This window comes from Babylonia areolata, chromosome 2 (assembly GCF_041734735.1).
Source record: "Babylonia areolata isolate BAREFJ2019XMU chromosome 2, ASM4173473v1, whole genome shotgun sequence".
NCBI classification, from domain to species: domain Eukaryota; kingdom Metazoa; phylum Mollusca; class Gastropoda; order Neogastropoda; family Buccinidae; genus Babylonia; species Babylonia areolata.
In genome coordinates this window covers 51,845,257-51,866,593 of record NC_134877.1, presented here as the reverse complement: position 1 = coordinate 51,866,593, position 21,337 = coordinate 51,845,257, and the positions used below count along the sequence as shown (strand labels likewise).

At 41.4% G+C, this 21,337-nt stretch overlaps 3 protein-coding genes across 7 annotated transcripts in view; 2 read left to right on the top strand and 1 right to left on the bottom strand.

Moving 5' to 3' along the window:
• The window catches only part of LOC143274839 (Fanconi anemia group I protein-like), a 46,702-nt gene extending 45,519 nt beyond the window's left edge, over positions 1 to 1,183 (top strand). For all 3 annotated transcript variants that reach the window (XM_076578791.1, XM_076578806.1, XM_076578799.1), the window contains exon 33: positions 197 to 1,183. In XM_076578791.1, the coding sequence (XP_076434906.1) occupies positions 197 to 343 (147 nt within the window). In that variant the 3' untranslated portion in view covers positions 344 to 1,183. The remainder of the gene's footprint in view (positions 1 to 196) is intronic.
• Positions 1,184 to 1,435: 252 nt separating this feature from the next.
• On the bottom strand, positions 1,436 to 14,192 carry LOC143274816 (E3 ubiquitin-protein ligase TRIM32-like). 2 transcript variants are annotated; one of them, XM_076578758.1, is made up of 7 exons: positions 14,063 to 14,192; positions 9,695 to 11,616; positions 8,592 to 8,755; positions 7,664 to 7,799; positions 5,439 to 5,627; positions 3,914 to 4,071; positions 1,436 to 3,533 (listed from the first exon to the last, which is right to left on the bottom strand). In XM_076578758.1, exons 2-7 carry the CDS (start codon positions 10,680 to 10,682, stop codon positions 3,378 to 3,380), a joined length of 1,791 nt encoding a protein of 596 aa, XP_076434873.1. In that variant the 5' UTR covers positions 10,683 to 11,616; positions 14,063 to 14,192; the 3' UTR covers positions 1,436 to 3,377. The 2 variants fall into 2 exon arrangements, with proteins under 2 accessions (XP_076434873.1, XP_076434864.1); XM_076578749.1 differs by lacking the exon at positions 9,695 to 11,616 and having other exon boundaries at positions 14,063 to 14,172.
• Positions 14,193 to 14,333: 141 nt separating this feature from the next.
• LOC143274828 (uncharacterized) lies at positions 14,334 to 18,382 on the top strand. 2 transcript variants are annotated; one of them, XM_076578771.1, is made up of 3 exons: positions 14,334 to 14,445; positions 16,401 to 16,519; positions 17,884 to 18,382. In XM_076578771.1, exons 1-3 carry the CDS (start codon positions 14,363 to 14,365, stop codon positions 18,189 to 18,191), a joined length of 510 nt encoding a protein of 169 aa, XP_076434886.1. In that variant the 5' UTR covers positions 14,334 to 14,362; the 3' UTR covers positions 18,192 to 18,382. The 2 variants fall into 2 exon arrangements, with proteins under 2 accessions (XP_076434886.1, XP_076434894.1); XM_076578779.1 differs by lacking the exon at positions 14,334 to 14,445 and adding an exon at positions 15,190 to 15,431.
• Positions 18,383 to 21,337: the final 2,955 nt, after the last annotated feature.

Here is a 21,337-nt window from a genome sequence, read left to right as displayed (position 1 = left end):
AGACAACCCTGATCATCACAGAATTGAAGTAGGTATTAATTTCTTCTCATGGGATTCAGTGAAAGGTTCCTGTACTACTTTTTTTTTTCCCCTGTCAGTGTTCAGGAATTGCATGAGTACTGCTAACTTATTGGTGTTCAGCTAGCAGTTCAATTGCAGTTAAAAGTTGATAATCTGTGTCTGTGTGTGTCTGCAGACATCAGAGGTAGGCAGCGATGCCGAGAACAGGAACCCTGATAATTCAGACGAGGAGCAAACGAAGGCAGTCAATGCTGAACCAGAACCAGAACCAGAACCGGCACAAAAACGAAGGCGACTGGGAAAGCTGCAGAAGGCAAAGTGAAGACATCCACAAAGTTCTCTTTGGAAGAAAGATGAGCATCAGGGTCATGAACATGTGCATAGACAGGAACCGGTGTCCCAACACGTCAGACTTGTAAAGTTAACTCTGGCCAGCTTGTTTACATTGTTCTTCAAATGTATATTTTCATTGGACAGTCACTTGTTGATATTGTAAATACAGCTGTGTGTATATACAGCTATGTGTATATATGAGTAAGGGGAGGATGGAAAACAAGTTGTTGAGAGCAGGGCAGACCCTAAACTCTAAGAACTCTCTCCCCACCCTTCACTGTTAAGAATGTTCAATGAAGGCAAGGGTTTTGCTGATTGTGGGTATTTTCCTGGAGAATAAATTCTTTTGTTGAGCAGTCCCAGTTTGGCCCGATGTGTTCTGCTGGTCAATAAGCAGCAATGTCAAATGTTAGCCACATGAGCCTTGCCAGAACCCATATTAGTGCTATCTGTCATTTCTTTCTCTTTTCACTCCTGGCCCCCTCAAAAAGAACCAAAACAAACAAAACCAAGCACTCCATGTGAGAATATTTCACAATTAGACTTTATAAAGATTTAAGATCCAGATAAATGTGCCTTTCAAAAGAAAATGTTTTTTAATCTTTTAGACTGAAAATTTGCCATTGATAACCAAGATGCTCAGGCTAAGTAATATTTTTCACTTCATTTGGCAGCATACGAATTATGCTTCTTTTTTTTTTCTTTTCAATTTTTAGGGGGAGGAGAATTGGGGTTAATTTTACGAAGTTTTATAGGAGGTTTAGCCATTGAATTGTCAACAGCAAATGTTTTACTTGTAACTTTTGGGAGTCACAGATTAAAATGTTGAAACATTGGTATTCTGTTCTTTTTTCCTGGTATGCATTGACGTACATGTTACTTCATCTTTGTGTATTCCTTTAGAAATATGAACATTCATCACCAAAGATGGAAATACACATTTGGGCAAAACCGAGCAAATCTTTTTCTGGTGGAAAGAGAAAGGTGGCCTGGATCAGTCAGTGACAGCAACTAAACCCAGAATATGCTTCCGGAACAAAATCATCAGAGTCATTCCAAGGATACTTGAAACGCCGCTGGAAACTGGTAAGGAAACTTTATTCCCATAACATGGCAAAAAAAAAAAACAACAAAAAAAACCAACAATACACAAACTGAAAGACTTTATTTTGTCTAAATACATAAAAGATCCATTACTTTGTGAAACAAAATACCGGCACAGATATGCCGGCACAATACCACAGAACCATCACATGAACACCATGCAGTCGTATTCAGATCTGCAGCATGTACAAACATTTTAAACTCTGCTTTTTTCATCAGCACCTTGATGAGGAGAGGGCTTTTTAAGAGCACCTCAAGTCAGAAAACTCAAGCACACATATAGCCACTGTACAAGTTAAACCAACCAAAGTGGATCAGTCTGCTGTGATCTTATAAACTGCTGGCTTTTGAGGCACAAACAAAAAACTTTTCCAGATCAAATTTTACCTTGTGTCCTGAGTTTATTTCACCTGCCACTTCATAAATCTTTAATACGTGGCTCCAAGTGTCAACAGCAGGTGAGATTTTCACATAAAATAGTAACAAAACCCACTTCAGCACAAACAAAAACCATTTTAGCACAAAAATATATAACTTCCTACTTGTTGCTTCCTGTGCCAATGTGTGTCAAAGGCATTATGAGCATTTTTTTTCAAATTTCAAACATACAGAAAACACCAATTTCTGGATGTTAACATATTGCTCTAGAAAAAAAAAATGTGCTTGTGTGTGACTAAGTTGAATTCATTACATGTTCAATTTTTGTTCCATCCCCCCTTGAAGCACATAACAGGATATAAATATGTACAGACGTAAGTACTGTTTTTGAAGCCCTTATAGTTACTGCAGCTAACCCACAACTTAATACCAAGAGGGAAAGAGTGGATACACATATGTAATGGTGTCACCAAAATGTACTTGGGACAAGGAACTAAAGATCTAGCAAACATCTGAACAATAATATAAAAAGCAAACAGCAGTGTCCGCAAATGAAATCTGTGGACTTTTCACACACAAAAAATCTACAGAGTTTTTTGTAATAAAACACTGAAATACCAAAATGCATAACCGTACAAAATATAAACCAGAAAAATGTGTACAATATTCCTCCTCTACCAGTCTCTCTTGGTCACAGCCTATTTCAGTAATACGTTTCCTTCCAGGCTGATCACTAGTAAGTATTCAGTGATTTTAAGTCATTATCATATGTCAAACTTTTTAACACAATGATTTTTATTTCCAAGTAGCTGTGCCTTCAAATACCTAAAATACATTTAAAAAATCTTTGTGATGTACATTTCACTTGATTCCAAACAGGTTCATGCAGTCTGCCAGTGTGATACGTGACGAACTGGACAATTAAAAAGTATGCAAAACAGGTGTTATCCAGTTTCTAATCTTGAAAATACTTCATTTTCATTGCGCTATGTCCACTTTTTTTCTTTTTTTTTTAAATTAAAAGTGCTTGAAAAACTGACATGACTAAAATGTGATAGCTTAATATTCATTCATGAATAAATTCTGCATTAAATGTTGACCGTTTCACCGCACTACCTCAATATTACCAATGATCAGTGTGAACCCAATGTCGCCAACTACCCCTTTGCCCTGTGCATTAACTGTTTTTAAGGCATCTATAGTGATTAAATTGTGGCTTTATAAAAAATGTTTTGCAAACCAACAACGTCCAACCCGAAATAATACTGCAATCTGGTTACTCAGTGTGACATCATTCAAATCTTGACAGACAGCTTCTACATGCTGTCAATCAGGAGTCTATGATTAATCTATGGACATATTTTTGCACAAAGCAGTCTATTTCACATCAGAGCAGCACTTCAAAACAGATCTCCATGAATTCTTGGCATTTCCTAGCTGTGCATGAATAGTGATGCCTCAAGCCTGTTATCACATCAGTGCAGTAATTCAGAACAGATCCCATCCGTAAGTCAAGGTGTTTCCTACCCATATATAAAGGCTTAGGATGCCCCAAGCTTGAAGACTTTGATGACAGAGTCCAGGTAGTTGATGACGTACAGAAGACCGTCACTGGTCAGGTGAATACCAGAGGGTCTGCGGATTGCTTCTCCAGTGAAGCTTAGCATGGCCATGAAGTACCCGTTCTCAGCAAACACCTGAAATATTCACATAAATATGTTTTAACATGGAAACAATGCCGTTCACCGACTTCTATACTGGAACACTGCATTCTGTTTATACGAGTTATGCATAGTTACAAATAATGCTGATATCAACTGCGATCTATATTACTAAACAACAGAGCTGTTTCAACTAACATCTGAAAATTTAACTCCTGATCTTTTATAACCTATTTTATATCTTTCACAACAGCTTATACTGTCAAAACTGTACAAATGCAAAAAAATCCAATTGATGTCAGGACTGCATAAATAATACAAAAAAAAATTCAACACCTGAACAGTCCGTAATGCAATAATGTTAGCAGTGTGGATTTCTGCACCTGTGAAGACTGAATGAAACAGCTCAGTAGTACCTGGACTCGGTGGTTCTTGCTGTCGGCAACCACCCAGTTTCCCACACTGTCCACTGCCACGCCTGCCGGCTCGTTCAGCTCTCCACAGCGTTTGCCCCTTCGACCAAGCACCTTGCTGAGCTCCCCTCGCTGATTCGTCACATACAGACAGCTTCGACCTGTACATGGAACACAGATATGCTTAACTCTAGATTGCTAAACCTGGGTAAAACTAGACCAGTTTAGAAATGCACTTTCAACCTTTTGTGCACTTATAAATAGTATCTCTGATTTTACTCAACAAAAATAATGCCAGTCTCAAGAGGAATATGTCCAAAGCAAGCATGGTGACGGACATCCTGACAGCCAGTCTTATCTCTGTGTGGCAACAACATCTCACTGACAAGCATATTCATCAGCAGCAGTGAAGAGGTTAACATGCTTCCCTCAATTAAAAAGAAATTTAGCCATTCAATTAAACATCACTTCCTTCTTTTGGTGATACCAATGCAAGACAACTTTGTCCTCAGAATGTGATACCCATTTTGTAAAGATTTGTCAGAGAAAAACAGCTTTAATGCTATTTACACTGACATGGCACAATCTACACACACAGACTACCAGAAACAAAACAAAAAAATGCTCAATGTCTAGAACACCGTCATGACAATATTGGAAAAAAAAGGTTTCCTCCCTCATCTATCCTTGTCAAATTGCTGTATGTCTAGAACACCGTCATGACAATATTGGGGGAAAAAAGTTTCCTCCTTTATCTATCATTGTCAAATTGCTGTATGTCTAGAACACTGTCATGACAATATTGGAAAAAAAAAGGTTACCTCCCTCATCTATCCTTGTCAAATTGCTGTATGTCTAGAACACCGTCATGACAATATTGGGGGAAAAAAGTTTCCTCCTTTATCTATCATTGTCAAATTGCTGTATGTCTAGAACACTGTCATGACAATATTGGGGAAAAAAGTTTCCTCCCTTATCTATCCTTGTCAAATTGCTCTATGTCTAGAACACCGTCATGACAATATTGGGGGAAAAAAGTTTCCTCCTTTATCTATCATTGTCAAATTGCTGTATGTCTAGAACACTGTCATGACAATATTGGGGAAAAAAGTTTCCTCCCTTATCTATCCTTGTCAAATTGCTCTATGTCTAGAACACTGTCATGACAATATTGGGGGAAAAAAGTTTCCTCCTTTATCTATCATTGTCAAATTGCTGTATGTCTAGAACACTGTCATGACAATATTGGGGAAAAAAGTGTCCTCCCTTATCTATCCTTGTCAAATTGCTCTGTCTAGAACACTGTCATGACAATATTGGAAAAAAAAAAGTTTCCTCCCTTATCTATCTTGTCAAATTACTGTATGTCTAGAACACCATCATGACAATATTGGGGGGAAAAAATGTTTCCTCCCTTATCTATCTTGTCAAATTGCTGTATGTCTAGAACACTGTCATGACAATATTGGGGAAATAAGTTTCCTCTCTTAACAGTCCCAATGCTTAACTTTTCCCAAATCTCACTTACCCAAGTCACTGGTAAGAACCTCTTGGCCGTGCACAGCCAGAAAACGACACTTGGAATCTTCATGCTGACTGCGCAACGGCTGGTAGGGGAATGTGTCCATGGCACCATCTTGTTGGAAAACATGCATGCGTCCATTGGAATACAACGCATCCACAACCACCAGATCTCCCTCCTTCGTCATTCCAAGTCCTGTAACAAATTACAGAGAGAAGACACCAAAAGCTCTCAAACTGAAAGTAACTGAAACTGTGGTATGATTTCAGTTTGCATGTATGTATGTTTGCATGTATATTCTACCATTTATTTTGAAGGAGGTAAGCAAACTGTTTTTATCACTGCTGAAAAAAGGTTTAAAGGAAACTGAAATTTCCCTTCCCTCTGCCCACTTCAATCTCTCAGCCCCTCTCAATCTCTCACCCCCTCCAGTCCCCTCCAACACCTCCCATACTTCACTCCACAATAAGTATATGTTGAACAGTAAAATGCCATATTCACTGCATTATATGCATTACCATGTAGCTCAAACTGTTAAAGAATCTTAGAAAAAAAAAACAATAAGTTAATTTGTCCATTTGTGTGTAAGCCTGCATATAATTAAACATGTTGCTTGCCACCCAAGATTCAATGCCTCTGTTGCATAACACTCATGTGAACAGGCTTAGAAAGCTTTGAAGCTGGAATGCTATTACAACAAACAATTTAAGTCACATGTAGAAAATCTTTTTTTTTAAATATCTATAAAAAAATTTAAAAAAAAGGGGGAAAAAAATATATCCATTACGTCCCACTCCACCCCAACTTTTTTTTTTTTTTTTTTTTTTGGCTGCCCCATCATCTGCACCGTTTCAGTGGCATTACTCCCACGCCACTCATTTAGATTCCCTCATACACGGTCACACCCGGGTTCATTCGTCGCAGTTCCAGCATCGGCAGTCCACAGGGAACCATCGATGTTAGGTGGCCAGGAGGCCACACACCAGAGGAGACCCTGCACTTCTGCTAAGTCACTCTGGTGGTGTTCAATGGTGCCTGTTCTGTTTTAACGTACTTGAGACACCACCTACTAAGCCCCCTACTAACGACAATATGGGCTTAGTCGCGGAGCCAGACTGAGTGAGCGTCCCTCCCAGAGTGGTGACCGCCACCACGTCCCTCTAACAGCCCCCCATGAATCTGCCGACACTGATGACACCGACAGGACTCACCCCAAGCACGGAAGTGGAGGGGTATCGAAACTGAGGTCACCATGACAGCAGGGCATGAAAGGCCACAGACTTTGAGACTATTTTGTTTATATTGATGACGATGGAGGAGGAGGAGGATGACGATGATGATGACGATGTTGCTATGGAGGTCCATTTTGGTTTGGGACTGCATGACAAGGCTGTACTCTACGCTTCCTGTCATAATGATATCCTGGCGTTAACCAGGCCCGAGAGATACAGACACTTGCAGTGTTGGTCAGGTAATTAGAGCAACACACCCAAAGACACATCCTTGAAGTGGATGACACTGGTCTATGTGGTCCCAGTCTCCCCATTTAAACCCACAGTACACTCAACTCTGGGTTGGAGCTGGCCATGGGCCGAAAAACCCACCTCCGCTGGGATTCGAACCCGCATCCTCCCAGCCGTCAGTCTGCAACGCTAACCACTTCGTCACGGCGGCTGGTTTTTTACTAAAAATTTTACCTTCCTAGACCTTATGCAGAAAATAAAAATTTTAAAACATTCCAACACAAAGAGGAAACCCATGACTTACAAAAGGGCTGTCCCTGACAAACTTATGTGGGAAAAACACTTTCACTACCACTACACTTGCAGACAGAAAAAAAAAAGTGATGCACAAAACAACACGATCTCCTTGGTGAGAGCAGCCCAATTTCACAGAGAGAAATCTGTTTTGACAAAAAACAATACCATACCATGCAATACAATAAGCATATAAAGAAACTTCCTGATCAACACTGCGGATATCACACACAGAGAAATCTGTTGTGACAAATACCATACCATTCCAACAAGCACATAAAGAATTTCCGAATCAACACTGCAGGCTTCTATCTCTCAGCCTGTTTGACAAAGGGGTATAATTATTAGGAGTATAGCCATGTCAAGCAGCCCAAAAACTAAATGGACCCATAGCAGCATTTTTATCATGCTCATCATCATACATCATTAAAATGTTCCAGATTCTAGGGCACACAAAAAAATAGCATCCCTCACCATATGGAGCATTCATCATTCTTTTTCCCATTGTCTTGATGAATTTGCCGTCAGCATCAAAATGATACAGGCAGTTGTCATCCTTCACAAATATTTCGTCCTTTTCGTTCACCACAACAGCTGAAGGTCGTCTCATCTGTAACAACAAGACCAGTGAGAGAATATTCATATGCTTTCAAAAATGACACTTTGCCAACAGCCACATTACCCCTTGATTTTCTACTGAATCCCAACCTAAGCATGCTTTCATAAAAACCAACATTCTCAACATGTTAGAAGGTAATGAAAGAAGAAGGAACTCTTCTGCTTATAATTTATAATACACCGACTGACAATTGTAAAGAGCATGATTATGAAGGTCTACCCACAGAACAGATACAATGTGAAGTATCAACACTATGATGGAAACAAAACAAAAAACAAAAAAAAGAGGGGTGTGGGGGGGGGATTCATGTAGAAACCAAAAGTAAGAAAAAAGGAAATAGGAAATAACAGAATATCCAGGTGGTAATACAACTTTTAACTGTATAAACCCAAAGCAGCCTCACAGCAGGTTTCTTAATATTCAGATCATGAAACGTGTGAAGCAAAATTATGGTCAGCTCATTTTCAAAGAAACTATTGGGTTTTTTTAATCTGCCCAATAAGTATTTTATATCAAATAAAATATGTTGTAAAAAACTGGACATTTCAATGGTTACTGTTTTTTATCTGAATGCCCATGTACAAAAACGGTTACTTGGTTGTGTAGATGCCTTTGCATCATCACTAAGTGTCCACTGTAGGATACACTTCATATTTACAATGAAAGGGACAGGGAAAGAAAAACCAACTGCTGTGACTGACTTGAGCACACTAACAAAAAATACAGAAACTAAAACAAAAGTTTAAAACAAATCTATAGTGTACAGAAATGTGATGCACATACCTTGAGGTCACCTCCAAATCTGTTGATGACACGGCCATTGTTGCACACCTTGACAATGTGATTGCTGGTGTCAGCGACAATCACATCCCCTTTGCTGTTGGTACACACTCCAATTGGGTGGTCAAAGTCACCCCGAATCTTTTCTATACACTTTGCCTGGATCACTGAGGTGGGAAGAAATGTTCAGAGAAAAGCTACATTATCTAGTTATACTGCTTCACATTCTGGGTTAATCCATCAGAAATTTCAACCTTTTATTTGAAGCAGAGAAAGCGAAAAGTGGCCCCCATCTCTGTATGGCTGCTCCCTATCTTGTTTTTGTGAATCATTGTTCCACACTTTCAAATGAAACATTTATGACTGGATATACAACTTTATCCAGGGTGTGTGTGTGTGTGTGTGTGTGTGTGTGTGTGTGTTCTGTGTGTGTGTGTGGTGTGTGTGTGGTGTGTGTGTGGTGTGTGTGATGTGCGTGTGTGTGCACATAGGCATATGCAATATTCTGTCTGAGCATGCTGTGCACTTAAATGCATGCATGTGGGAGTGTTCTATAAATAAAGATTAAATGTTTTTATGCATGCATCTGCCCCATGCTAGATCATGTTTCACTGACAAATCCTTCAAAACCATCACTTTCCTTTTGCTCCCCTCCACTAGACAAAGTGTACCTGTTTCTGTGATGTGGCCATCATAAAGACCAGAATTTCCAGATATACTCGTTTTGAAACATGCACAGAAATGTCCACATCGCTCATCTATTTCCGCTCTTACACACACACACACACACACACACACGGATGGGTGTGGGAGCCTCCAACAATGGTACAGGAATTAAATGACTGACATGACAGCCGTAAATAAATCACAGTTACCAAGCATTGTTAAGTATCATGATCACAAAATACCTTGTGATACCTATTGAATGGAAAGTTTTAAATGTCTGGTATCCTGTTACTCTGCTACTGTGTGTATAATGATAAATGATTAAAATAAACATCTAACACAGACTTGCATGTTCTCTCTCTATCACACACAAACACACACACACACGTCCGCACAGAACAAACTACACTCTAACAAACACACAGAACAGAACCACATACCAAAAACACCACCCCCAATATGCAACAGCATATGGCTGAGATCCAAGCGTTTGCTCTTTATCTTCACTGGACGAGAGACTTCCAAGTTTCTTGCTGATACTCGTTCCCGTTCCAGTTCTGTTCCATTCACAGGTCTGACAGTTGGCTTTCTGACTGGATCTGGGACTTCTTTTCTTTTGGGCGATACTTTCTCCTGCTTTATTTCCACCATCGGTTCCTTTTCTATCTGATCCTCTGGTTCAGCCATTTCTTGTTTTATTGTTACATTTGTCAAAGTCACATCCTCTGGTTCAGCCATTTCTTGTTTTATTGTTACATTTGTCAAAGTCACATCTGGTATAGTTTTTGCCTGTTCTGGTTCTAAACAGTATCCACTCTGTTCTTCGCCACCATGATGGTTCTCTTTCCGTGCGTCTCCACGTTTCTCCACAGACTGCTGTCCATTTATGCTGACAAATGACATGATTGATTGACCTGCTTTTTCATTTCTGCCACTGGCCTCAGAGGTTGTGGTCTTCTTTTGTGTTTCAGACTTCGGTGCAGCCAAACTTGCCTGGGATGGGAAATTTAGGGTTGGTCCATTTTTCAATAAGCTCCCTCCTGTTCCATTTTGATACTCAACAATGGAACATGACCCTGGGTGACGAATCGCATCCGAGGAGTCATCAGAATCCCAAACAAAGTCTTCCACATCTCTGTACCTTTCTGATCTGGCTCGGTCTTTCATTTTTGGACTGATTTCCGTATCCTGTGGTGATGCTGGGCATGATCTGACAGACCTGTATGCAGCATGTGACAATGATTCATTTTGACCCTGATGGGCAAAGTTACCATTTTTTGTGGATCTTTTTCCCTGAGTCTCTCCTTCAAGATGGCCATTTGCAAAACAAACAGGTCTGTCAACTTCTGGATTTTTGCTAGACCTTGGGTCAGTGGCAATACACAGCTGCTTTTGCAGCTGGGCACAACGCTGGATGTCACTGTTCATTTCCAAGCAGGATTCAGGCAGTCTTGGAAACCCAGGGTGGCGGGGAAATAAATTTGGATGGCTGTGAGAAACTGTCAATACATGAGTAGCAGTTATGCAGATGACAAGTGCCAGCAGACAAATCCTCTTCACGGATATGAACAACTGGCACAGACCATGGTCGGCTTCTCACATTGGCTCTCTCTGATTTGACTGGGCTGCTGTCCTCTGGAACTTCTTGGATTGTTTCCAGCGACTGTTTTGGAGAAATGTTTTTTGTAGATCTACGGACTGTTGCTGGTCGGATGCTAGAGCACTCTGTGCGATCTGGTGTTGTGATCATATAAGTGGTTTCATTTGTCCTGTCCAGCAAGTCATCTGTATTCTGATAGTTAACCCAAAACTCATCAATCTCTGCTAACCTTCCATACCTGTTGAAGTGCTGGAGCCGGGCCACATATGCACTTGACAAAAACTGTTTGGAATTGTCCTGAAACTCAAAACCTATCAGTCCATCTGTGTCCACCTTTTCTGCAGCATCAAGCTTGATGTTGGCTGCCTCAAACTTGCAAAAGAGGCGCTGACAAGACCTGCCCAGCAAGTCCACATTTCTGCCCCTCAGGACTTTGTCTGCCTCCACACACACCTTCACCAGATTGGCATAGCAGTTATGGATTTCCTTCTTTTTGACATCCAGCTGATTCTCACGTTCTGTGACCGTTTGTTTGATGGTGGATTCTATGGACTGCTGGAGCTGGTATAACTTCTGTGCAATATTGCTCATCGTGGCTTTGACCTCATCCAAAGCTTGATCTCCTCTGGCTTTCAACCTTGCTCTGCATGTCTCTATTTTTGAGGTAGAAACCTTCATTTTGTTGATTCGCTCATACCCCTCAGTTAATTTGCGTTTTACTCCTTCCAGATCCATAGCTATGTTGCCAGTGAATCATGTGATCTGAAAAAGTGAAACATGTATATGTAGTACTGTCATTACGTCGTTGCTGTTTTTATCCAGCGATATACTGGATATGTATTTCAAACAAAAATGGGGCATTTGGGAAATTGTGCTGCTGAAAGAGAAGAGATCAAAGGTGCTCCACTGGTGGTTGCATGATCATATGTTCCATATCATTAGCATGTAATGGATATGTGGGTCTGGTGCATGAAAACCTCCATACACATTCTCTATGCACTCAAGAATTTATTTTAGAACAATTTTGTTGGCGGTGACTTTGGGATCAAAGTTATATGTCATGGTTTTGTCCTTTTATCAACAGATCCTTCCACAGCGGCTGCAGGGGAATGTCTGGTCTGTGACCTTCTTGTAATGGAATTTTTAAGGTGGAGTGCAGTGTGCGCAGAACTGGCCTCCCACCCAAGCTAAGCTGGGATGGTGACAGTGAGGTGCTCAGGTCATAGGTATTACTTCAGTGTCCTCCTCTTGGGAAGGTGCCACCCATCCAATGCCACCCCAGCCATTAAGACGAACCCTTCTCTGCAAGGTTACTGTTGAGGTGAAATCCAGCCAGTCTGTGTTTTCTGTCAACTGGTCTGGCGACCAACAACGGCCAGTGAGCAAGGACCGCCCAACCTAGTTGTCCTGCCATGCACTTGGTTGCACCCATGACTAACTCAGCAGAAATACGGCCACCTTGTAAAGGTGTTGCCATGGGAACATTTGTGTAGGTGAGGCCATCTGCAAGGACTTCTTCCCTGCATGCATGGAATTGTCCCACAGAAACAAATTTCAAATACTTTTATATTAAGCCAATTTACTGCTGTGTTTGTAGACTGCAACTCCCACATTCACTTGTGTACTTGGGCTTCTATGTGTATGGTTTTTTTTTAACAATTGATTATGCCTGATTCTAGCAGCCTTATTCTGTTTTCATTAACTCATTCTGAAGTATACTAGAATTAAAAATATATATATAATTAGTTTAATGAAAACCAGAAAAACATATCAATAATGAAGCACTTAAAATGGGAAGGTATTTATACACATACACACATGCACCCACATACCCCTATCTACAAAAAATTATGAAAATTATGTGAACCGATACTGTGATAGCAATGGCAAGAAACACTGAGGCTAGTACCAAATGAGTCAAGTCGAACATCTGCCAATCTTGTTATGAGAACTTGTGTTTTGAAAATTCCAAATGAGAAAAAAAAAAAGAACATGTAAAATGAACATGTAAAATGAACATGTTCCATACATTCAATGATATGCTGGCAAATAAGAAAACACTTCTCTCTTTCCCTCATCCAGACAATGAAAATGAGCAAGTTTGATACTTTTAAAATGTGAGGCTGGCAGGTAAGAAAAAAAAAATTCCCCCTCTCCCTCGCCTCATCCAAACTATACAAATGAATATGTTCCATACATTCAATTAAAAAAAGTGATGCTGGCTTATAAGGGAAAAAAATCCCCTCCCTCCCTCAGCTCCATTATGGTCTGTTACAAAGAATATGTCCAAATCATGGTGCCTATCACTCATGCAGTGATGATTTCAAAAATTAGCTCTGCGCATTTGCAGATACTAGCAAGGGCATTACTGGGAAATATATTAAACTGTATTAGCTTTTCTTTGTCAAATATTAAGAAACTGGCTTAAAGTAAATACCAACAAGCTGAGAACTATCTAAATACCAACAAGCTGAGAATTATCTCAAGTGTGATGAAAACTAAGCCTGACAGGTCAGGCAACTGCTTCTCCCCCCCATCCCCCCCCTACCCCCACCCCCCCTTTGTTTTTTGTTTGTCTTCTTTTAACAATGTGGTTATGAGTCTATGTACTGATCAGTCCATTGCACATGCTTTGATCCATCCTTGAAAAAGACTGTCAAAATAAATATTTTTCCTGTTAAAAAATCTGAAAATTCTAATTCCATTACTTATGGTAACTAAAGACAGGCAAAAGAACAAAATCATCTTTGCAATGTCTCTTCGAAAATGACAGGCTTATCAAAAGATCTGCGAAGAAAGAATAAGCAAAACTGAAAGGGTCAATTTCCTTGAACCCATTTCCTTTCTCCCCCTCCCCCGCCTTTGTGTGCTTGTGTTGCGCATTTGAAAACTTACAACTTGTAAATTTTTAACTATTAACTGAAAACATGATCACGGCTGTAACTACACTTTTTTTTTCTTTCGTGATTCACTGTGCTCTTGTCACAACAACGTGAAAGGAGGACGAAAAATGCAGAATGGAGCTCCCACACAACTAAGCTTATCACCAAGCTGGTACTGGCAGGAACCACCCAATCCTCCACGCCAAAACACCAGCTTATGTCCTGAACGCAAGATTACTCGACCTGCAAACCCGAAACTGACACTCCCTGTTCAATCATTTCGTTGGTGCAAATGCAAAATGCAACACAAAAACAGCCACACTAACCTGCCCAACACCCGTTTAATTTTTTGCCGGAAAATTCGTCGTGGTTGACGAGGATCCGCTTCGGTTTATCTGCAGGTCACGGTTAGTTATCTTACAAGGCCGTACACAGCACGGCAAGTGGAAGCAGCTTTCGAATGCTCTGAGTTCATCTCACTTCATTTTTGTGATATTTTTTTCCATGAGAGTGCGCAGTGTATTCTTGAGCCAATCAGGAAGAAGAAAGAGAACCTTTTTCGGTCGGTGACCGTTTGCAGACGACAAGTAGCACACTGGAAAACCATCTTACGTCAGCGATCTGGTATGAATGCCGGGCGCAACCAAATGGAGCTCAGCACTTTCAGCTTAGACTGTGGACAAGAACCACCGCCGTCATCAATGACTCGGTAATTGAAAATATCAGACCCCACTTTAGGCCGATGTTTTTCACTGGTTTGCTCAGCACATAAAAACAAACTTACATTGCCTTTGCACCGTTAATCTTTGAGCAATGAGCCCAATCACAGACTCATTGTCTATGAACTAGTTTAGATCCGGATCTGGTTTTAACAGCAGACGGAACTCATTTTTGTCAACGCTTTTGTGTGAACTGATCAGATGTTCTGATTATGCTTAACTTCGTAAGTGCACGCGCGCTTGCACCTCCTGCTACCACCCCACTCCCCTATCAGCATAAGTGTCAACAACTGATTGCTCATTTAGAGATAACGAAGATTCTTGTGTCGTTCAGACTAGACCCGAATGAGTGTGTATGCGTGATTTTAGACCTAACAATTGATACCCTGCCCAGACACATCTGATCAATACTTATGATAGACTTATTTCATCAATATGATGAAGTTCCTGCATAATTTCACTGCCGTGTTCAAGGTCTCGACAGCTTGACGATGAGACAGGCAAGTCGCGTCAGTCAGGGGCTGAAATAAGAAAGCTGTAATTTCGTCATTCCGAAGACAGAATGTTTGACTTATCACATGGTAAACAACAGTGAGGTGATTGCGTTTTCTGCAGTTTGGCTTCTTAGGGGATATTACATCAGCGATGCAGCTTTGATGTTTTTGATATTGGGTTTTATTTTCCCTTCACTTCTGTGCCTGTGATTTTGTGTCATATCCACTGTCAGGCTCAGAGGCTTGTTGATGTGACATACGTCATTGCGATGACCACTGCGGTGTGCACTGGATCAATCACTGCAAAATTCCGCCGACAACAGAGAGTGATGTGATTTGTCTCCTGTGATGGGTGGCATCGTGAATCTGGCATTGGCAGTTTCATGTGGACTGCTCAGTGGCTCTTGAGTTGCGACAGTACAGCTGCGTGTATGATAAAGGCGGAATAATTCCAGAGAGGGGGACTAACATTTCCGTTCCCGGTCAGTTTCACTTTTTCTCTCTTTTCCCCTGCGTCCCTATCTGCAATTCCCCCCCCCCCCCCACTTCCCACCTCCACAACCCCGCCCGTCCACCCTCTCCCTCACACACACACACACACACACACACACACACTAATGTTTGTGCACATATACCACCATCAGCTTGTGCAACACGTAATTCTCAAAAGTGTTAGAGGTGAAACAACATAAGTACTTTCACGACAGTGACTTGCGAACGAATATGATACAATTCACTTTTGCCGGGATAAAGCTTGTCGGTGTCCAAAGCAAGAGGCAGACACATTTTGCTTTTTCAGTAACACCGATACAGAGACCAGACTGACAACACAAGCGACTAGGCCAACAATGAAAAAAAAGTGGGCTTTTTTGTTGTTGTTGGTTGGTTGGTGGATTGGGTTGTTTTTTTAACACACATACTCAAGTGCGCGCTCACACGCACGCACAGAGAGAGAGAGCAGCTGAGTACATAAGATAACTGGGAATAGGCGAATCGGGATCACCGTTCACTGATGGGTAAAGCGGGAACAGGCGAAACGGAAAAGGCGAGTCGGGACAACACCGACGGTTGGGCTTTAAGGAGCAATGATATACTAATGACGAAAATGCTTTGTTAAACCTTCATACACTCTCAATCGCCGCCCCCCCCCCCCTCCTCATCCCCCCATCCCCCTCCCCCCTCGCCTACCTACTCGTCCTACCCTTGCCCTGTTTTGAATTGTGGCTCATGGCCGATATTTAATGAAACATTCTCTCTCTCTCTCTCTCTCTCTCTCTCTCTCTCTCTCTCTCTCTCTCACACACACACACACACACACACACACACACACACACACACACACACACACACACACACACACACACACACACAAAGTGAGAGCGGAGAGAGACGGAATAGGAATATCAATCATTTCTTTCTTCTAATGCAACGTTTTACCTTTCCCAAAACAGAAGCCGGGAAAATCAGTGTTGCGAAAGAGACGACAACGTCTATGATCCAGCTCAAGAGATACTGGCAACATGCAACAGAGATCTTGAAGAACTGAGAATGAAGGTTTTAAAAACAAGTGGTAAGTTATTGAAACAAGTTTCCTGTTGTTTTATAACCCGCTGCACTGGCTGCCTGGATAAACGCTGAGTTCCCTGGCCTCCCATCGTATTGTTCATATGTAGGTGTACGTTTGTAGTTTGTACAGTCATCAAAATGAGTCTGATCCGGTAAATATGCCCATCTCCCCGCAAGGCCGCCAGATAAAAATTTCAATGAAATATCTTGCTGCTTTGGGGGGTGGGCGGGGGGGGGGGGGGGGGGGTACAAAGAAGGTTAATCAGGTCCAAGTATTTATGCATACAGAGCGGAAGATTGGGAGAGAAAAAAACACTTAAAGTCTGATGATTTGGTATGGGTGCTTGACAAACACTTTAAAGCATCAAGGAAGTGTGTTTATTAGGGTAAAATGTTATTCATGTGAACAAAAAACAAAACGAAAAAAAAGACTTTGTGATGTGGTAGAAAAACAGTGGGCGTTTTGAATAAAATGCCTGCTGGTCAGTTTCACGTTGACAGCATAGAATTACGTCGGTTTGGGAACGTTGCCCTCGAGAAGCGCAAATATTTTATAGCTTCACATTCATGTCGCCACATGTATGATGGTCAGTCGTGTCCTACTATGACTATCAGAACAGCAGAGGAGGCAGCTGCTGTCCTGACTATCTAGGCTAGAATTTGATTATAGTGGAGAGTGTCTTGCCCACGTTACATGCCCACTCTCTCGGCCAAGAGGGTTTTAGGACAGTCAGTGTTGGGATGGTTCCCAAAGGCCAGCTAGCCCTCAAGGCTGCAACACTAAGAGCCAGTTATAACTTGCCTCCTAATTTTAGAGTCTTAGTCCTTCACAAAGCTGTAAATGACTTCCCATTGCAGGGAGAAACCATTGATCATACAGCTCTCACTTTGCCGTTGGCCCAACTGTGAGCTCATGTCAACACAGAATATAAAATAATCGATTCTGATTTGTCGCTTTCCTGTATGTCTTGCCTTTTTTTATACAACTTTTTATAGCAAATGCCTTTAGTTTCCTTGCCATGGAGGTATGAGCGCTATTCTGTATTGTTCTTGTTCTTCTTCTTCTTATTATTTAGCAGTAGTAGTAGTAGTGGTATGCCCCCGAAAACGGAGTATGGCTGCCTGCATGGCGGGGTAAAAACAGTCATACACGTTTAAAGCCAACTCGTGTGCATATGAGTGAACGTGTGAGTTGCTGCCCACAAACGAAGAAGAATAATATTATTATCATTATTATCTTTATTATTATTACTGTCATTATTATTATCATTATTATTATTGTTGTTGTAAATTTTTAATACCGTTTCTTCTCACATGCTGCTGTGGTTTTGGTTTCATTGTATACCGTGTTCTTTCTCATATATACAGTGCGATGTCACATGCTGGAAGTGGACCTGGCCACCCAGTTCAACCCTCGGAACCAGCAGCTCTACGTGGATGCTCAGGAGTCGTGCAAACAGTGTAGTGAAGCTCTGCGCACCACGCATCAAGTTGTCATCAAGCGTATTGATTCATCATCATTACAAGTTGCGCCGCCTACGACGACCGCGATGCAGAGCGGCGGGGATGCGGCGGCAGGGTCCAGTGGCGGGACTGGAAAGCAAGATCTCCACCATGATGATGAGGTATGTGAGGGAGGAGCCGGGGAGTGTGCCACCAGCCCGATCTGCGTTTGAAGTGGCAGCTGCAAAAGAGTAATTGAATGGTGATGAGGAGGACCGTCAGAGGGCTAGCTACCCCTCAACTGGTTTTCAGCCATTACACGGTTAAGTTTGATTGTTGAGTTGAGGAATCGTTTTCGAACGCTGTGTTGCCAGTATTATGGTTACATTTTGTTTGAAGTTTGCTTATTTTGGTTTGATTTTAAGCTGGGCGGAAAATAATACATTGATTTATCTGTATTCAGGGTGTGTATGTGTGTGTGTTTGTATGTCTCTCTCTCTCTCTCTCTCTCTCTCTCTCTCTCTCTCTCTCTCTCTTTCTCTCTCTCTCTATCTCTCTCTCTCTCTCTCTCTCACACACACACACACACACACACACACACACACACACACTCCTCAGGTTATAGACGTCAGTGTAAGTGTGGGTGCGAGTGTGAATGTACAACTGATCCCAACGACACCAAAATGCCTACCACCCTAAGACTCCCTATTTCCTGCCCCTTTCTTTCTCAGTGGTGACAAAAGCTGGAACAGTCTGTGCGAAAGCCCTCTCTCCAAATAAAACCGGCGCGGTGCGTAATTTCACGACGATAATTCGATGTTTCCTCCTCACTTCCTTCCCCCCTCATCAGCTCAGACACGGGAACCATTTGATGCCATTCAGTCGTTGGCACTGTCGACGGTGGACATCAAATGGAGTCCATTTCCACGGGTCTGGCAGCTCCTTTGGACCGGTTTCTGCCTTCCTGCTTCCCTTCTTCGGGTCTGCTTCAGTCACCGGAAACTGTGCGCGGCCATGACGGTTGGCATGCGTTGCCGTGGAAACCGGACAAGGGGGCCGCTTGAAGGGTAATTTCTGGGGAAGTTCATGCGGGCGATGAAGTGCGTTAGGAAACAGAATTCTGAGATTTTTCTCCTTTTTTTATTATAAGAAGTTAACAATAATGGTGGTGGCCATGTTTTCTGTGGTCGAAATGTAGTTAGTTAGGCGAATGTAATTACTATTGACGGAGAAAAAAATTATACCGGGTGGGAGAAGCTCGGTTTGGAATCACCCTGATGTGTGTGAATGCAAACCCAGCCAACGGGGTTTATGAATAAATGGAAGAGAGCATGGACATTATCTTTGATGTTCCACTGGCGTTTGATCGTGTCAGCAATTGTGGGTAGTGCAGATTTATGGTGCAGTCTTAATTAATACGGGCACAGTATGTCAGTAGAAATGTTTCTTCTGCCTCAGTTTTTTATCTGAGACTACAATCCTAATTTCGATCATTCTGTCACAGTACTTTTTTTCTGCAGAAATTACTCGTTCACGCACGTGAACGCACGCTTGTTCGAGTCGGTTGATTTTCAGTTTTTCTCCCTTTTAAACATCAGGTCGATCTTCATCTTTAATTGTTTTAATGTTTATGTTATCCTATCGAGGTTTTGTTCGTTTTCATGTCTGCCTTTTCTTCTCAACCATTGTTCACCAACAATCCATCCGTCACCTGACAAAAGCATCACGGCTTGACTTTCTGTGCGGGATGTGATGGATTGACGAGAGAGGGGAGGGGATGGGACCATAACTACAATTCAAACTGACAGTTCTAGCTGCCATGCGCATGGCCGGCCATGTTTAATGTCAAACACACGCACGCACACAAACATGCGCGTGCACACACACACACACACACATATCGTTTGACTGAAAATTGTTTTTACAACTGCCGAAAAAAGGAACTTGACTTGTAAGTGCCATTTTGTGTTGATATTTGGCCTGTGGCATAGCTAAAACATTTCTCCAAGGAACTATTTAGAGGTACTGAGAAGAAGACAGAAAAAGCGGTGGACTGACATCACAGAATTGCCGGAAAGGTAAACCATTTGCAGACACCCCAGGCTTTCAGAAAGCACACAATCGGGCGGAAGACCTGGAGGAATCTACTGAACTGTTTGTCTGTTCTGTCACGGCCCCAGTGACTCATCACAGAGTAAAGGAAGAAGAACAAGAGTATATAATGTTCAACAATCCAGATGATCCTTATTATGGATTTATGTCAAACTAAATCGGTAGTTTTTATCAACGTCCATAGGTCTTTTAAATAATTTTATGTGCCTCTATGCATGCACGAAAGTGTGGATTTTTACTTTTCTCAGTCCAGAAAAAAAAACAACTAACACAGTATTTAATTAAGCAATATAGTTTAAGTATGGAGTTTTGCTTTCAGCGATTGAAGAGAATTTTTGTTTGCATCTTTTATTATCGTCCGTGTTTTTTGTTGTCTTTTTGCCGGAACGTTTACTTCAGCACTCAGCGAGATAGAATGTATCAGTCGTTTCCTGAAGAATTAAGTTCATAGTGTCGTCTGTATCGTTTCAGTGTTTAAGATCAGGAAAAAATACACATTATTGTCAACATAGTTATAACAATAAATTGACTATTTCGTCTTATCAACTGCCTTTTCTGTCTAATATTGCCCGCCAAAAGAAAATTCATTTAGTTGAAGGTATATTCTTACACCATGTTGTCCATTCCTTCCTTTGTCATATTGAATGAATGACAAAATGTAAGGTACCACACCTGAAAAAGATGACCCTTTTTATTGTATTACTTTGTTTAAATTGCACCAAGAGCCAAATACATGTTATAACCTGCTGAAAACTGATCGTTCTCTCCGAGTCTCTCTCTCTCTCATGTCCATATGAATGTCAAGTTACTTACAGAATAAAAGTTTTCGTAAACACAAAAGACAGGCTACCGTTTCACTGATACCCCCACCCCCCTTTTTTAAATTCTATTTTATTTTTCATTTGCTTTTTTTTTTTTTTTTTTTTTTTTTTTTTTACTGTGTCATGTTTAAAGCTACCTGAACATGATTTAAATTGCGGAATAACGAATAACAACAAAAAATCAGTTCCATGAAAATGAATTTGATTGCTGAATTGCTCGCGTCCTTTCACCTGTGAGTATATCTTGCCCCATTTTTCAATCAAGATGTTTTCCGGCCCCTCGATCCAGTCCCTGAAAGGCGCGCGCGGACAGACATCAAGGCAGCCAGGGGCGGGTAATGAGGCAGGCGGGGAACAGAAACGAGCGGAAGAAATGGTAGTCTCGGTGTTCCGGGTCACACGATTAACCGGAGTAATGGTTTGGGTCCACCCAGACAAGTCTTATT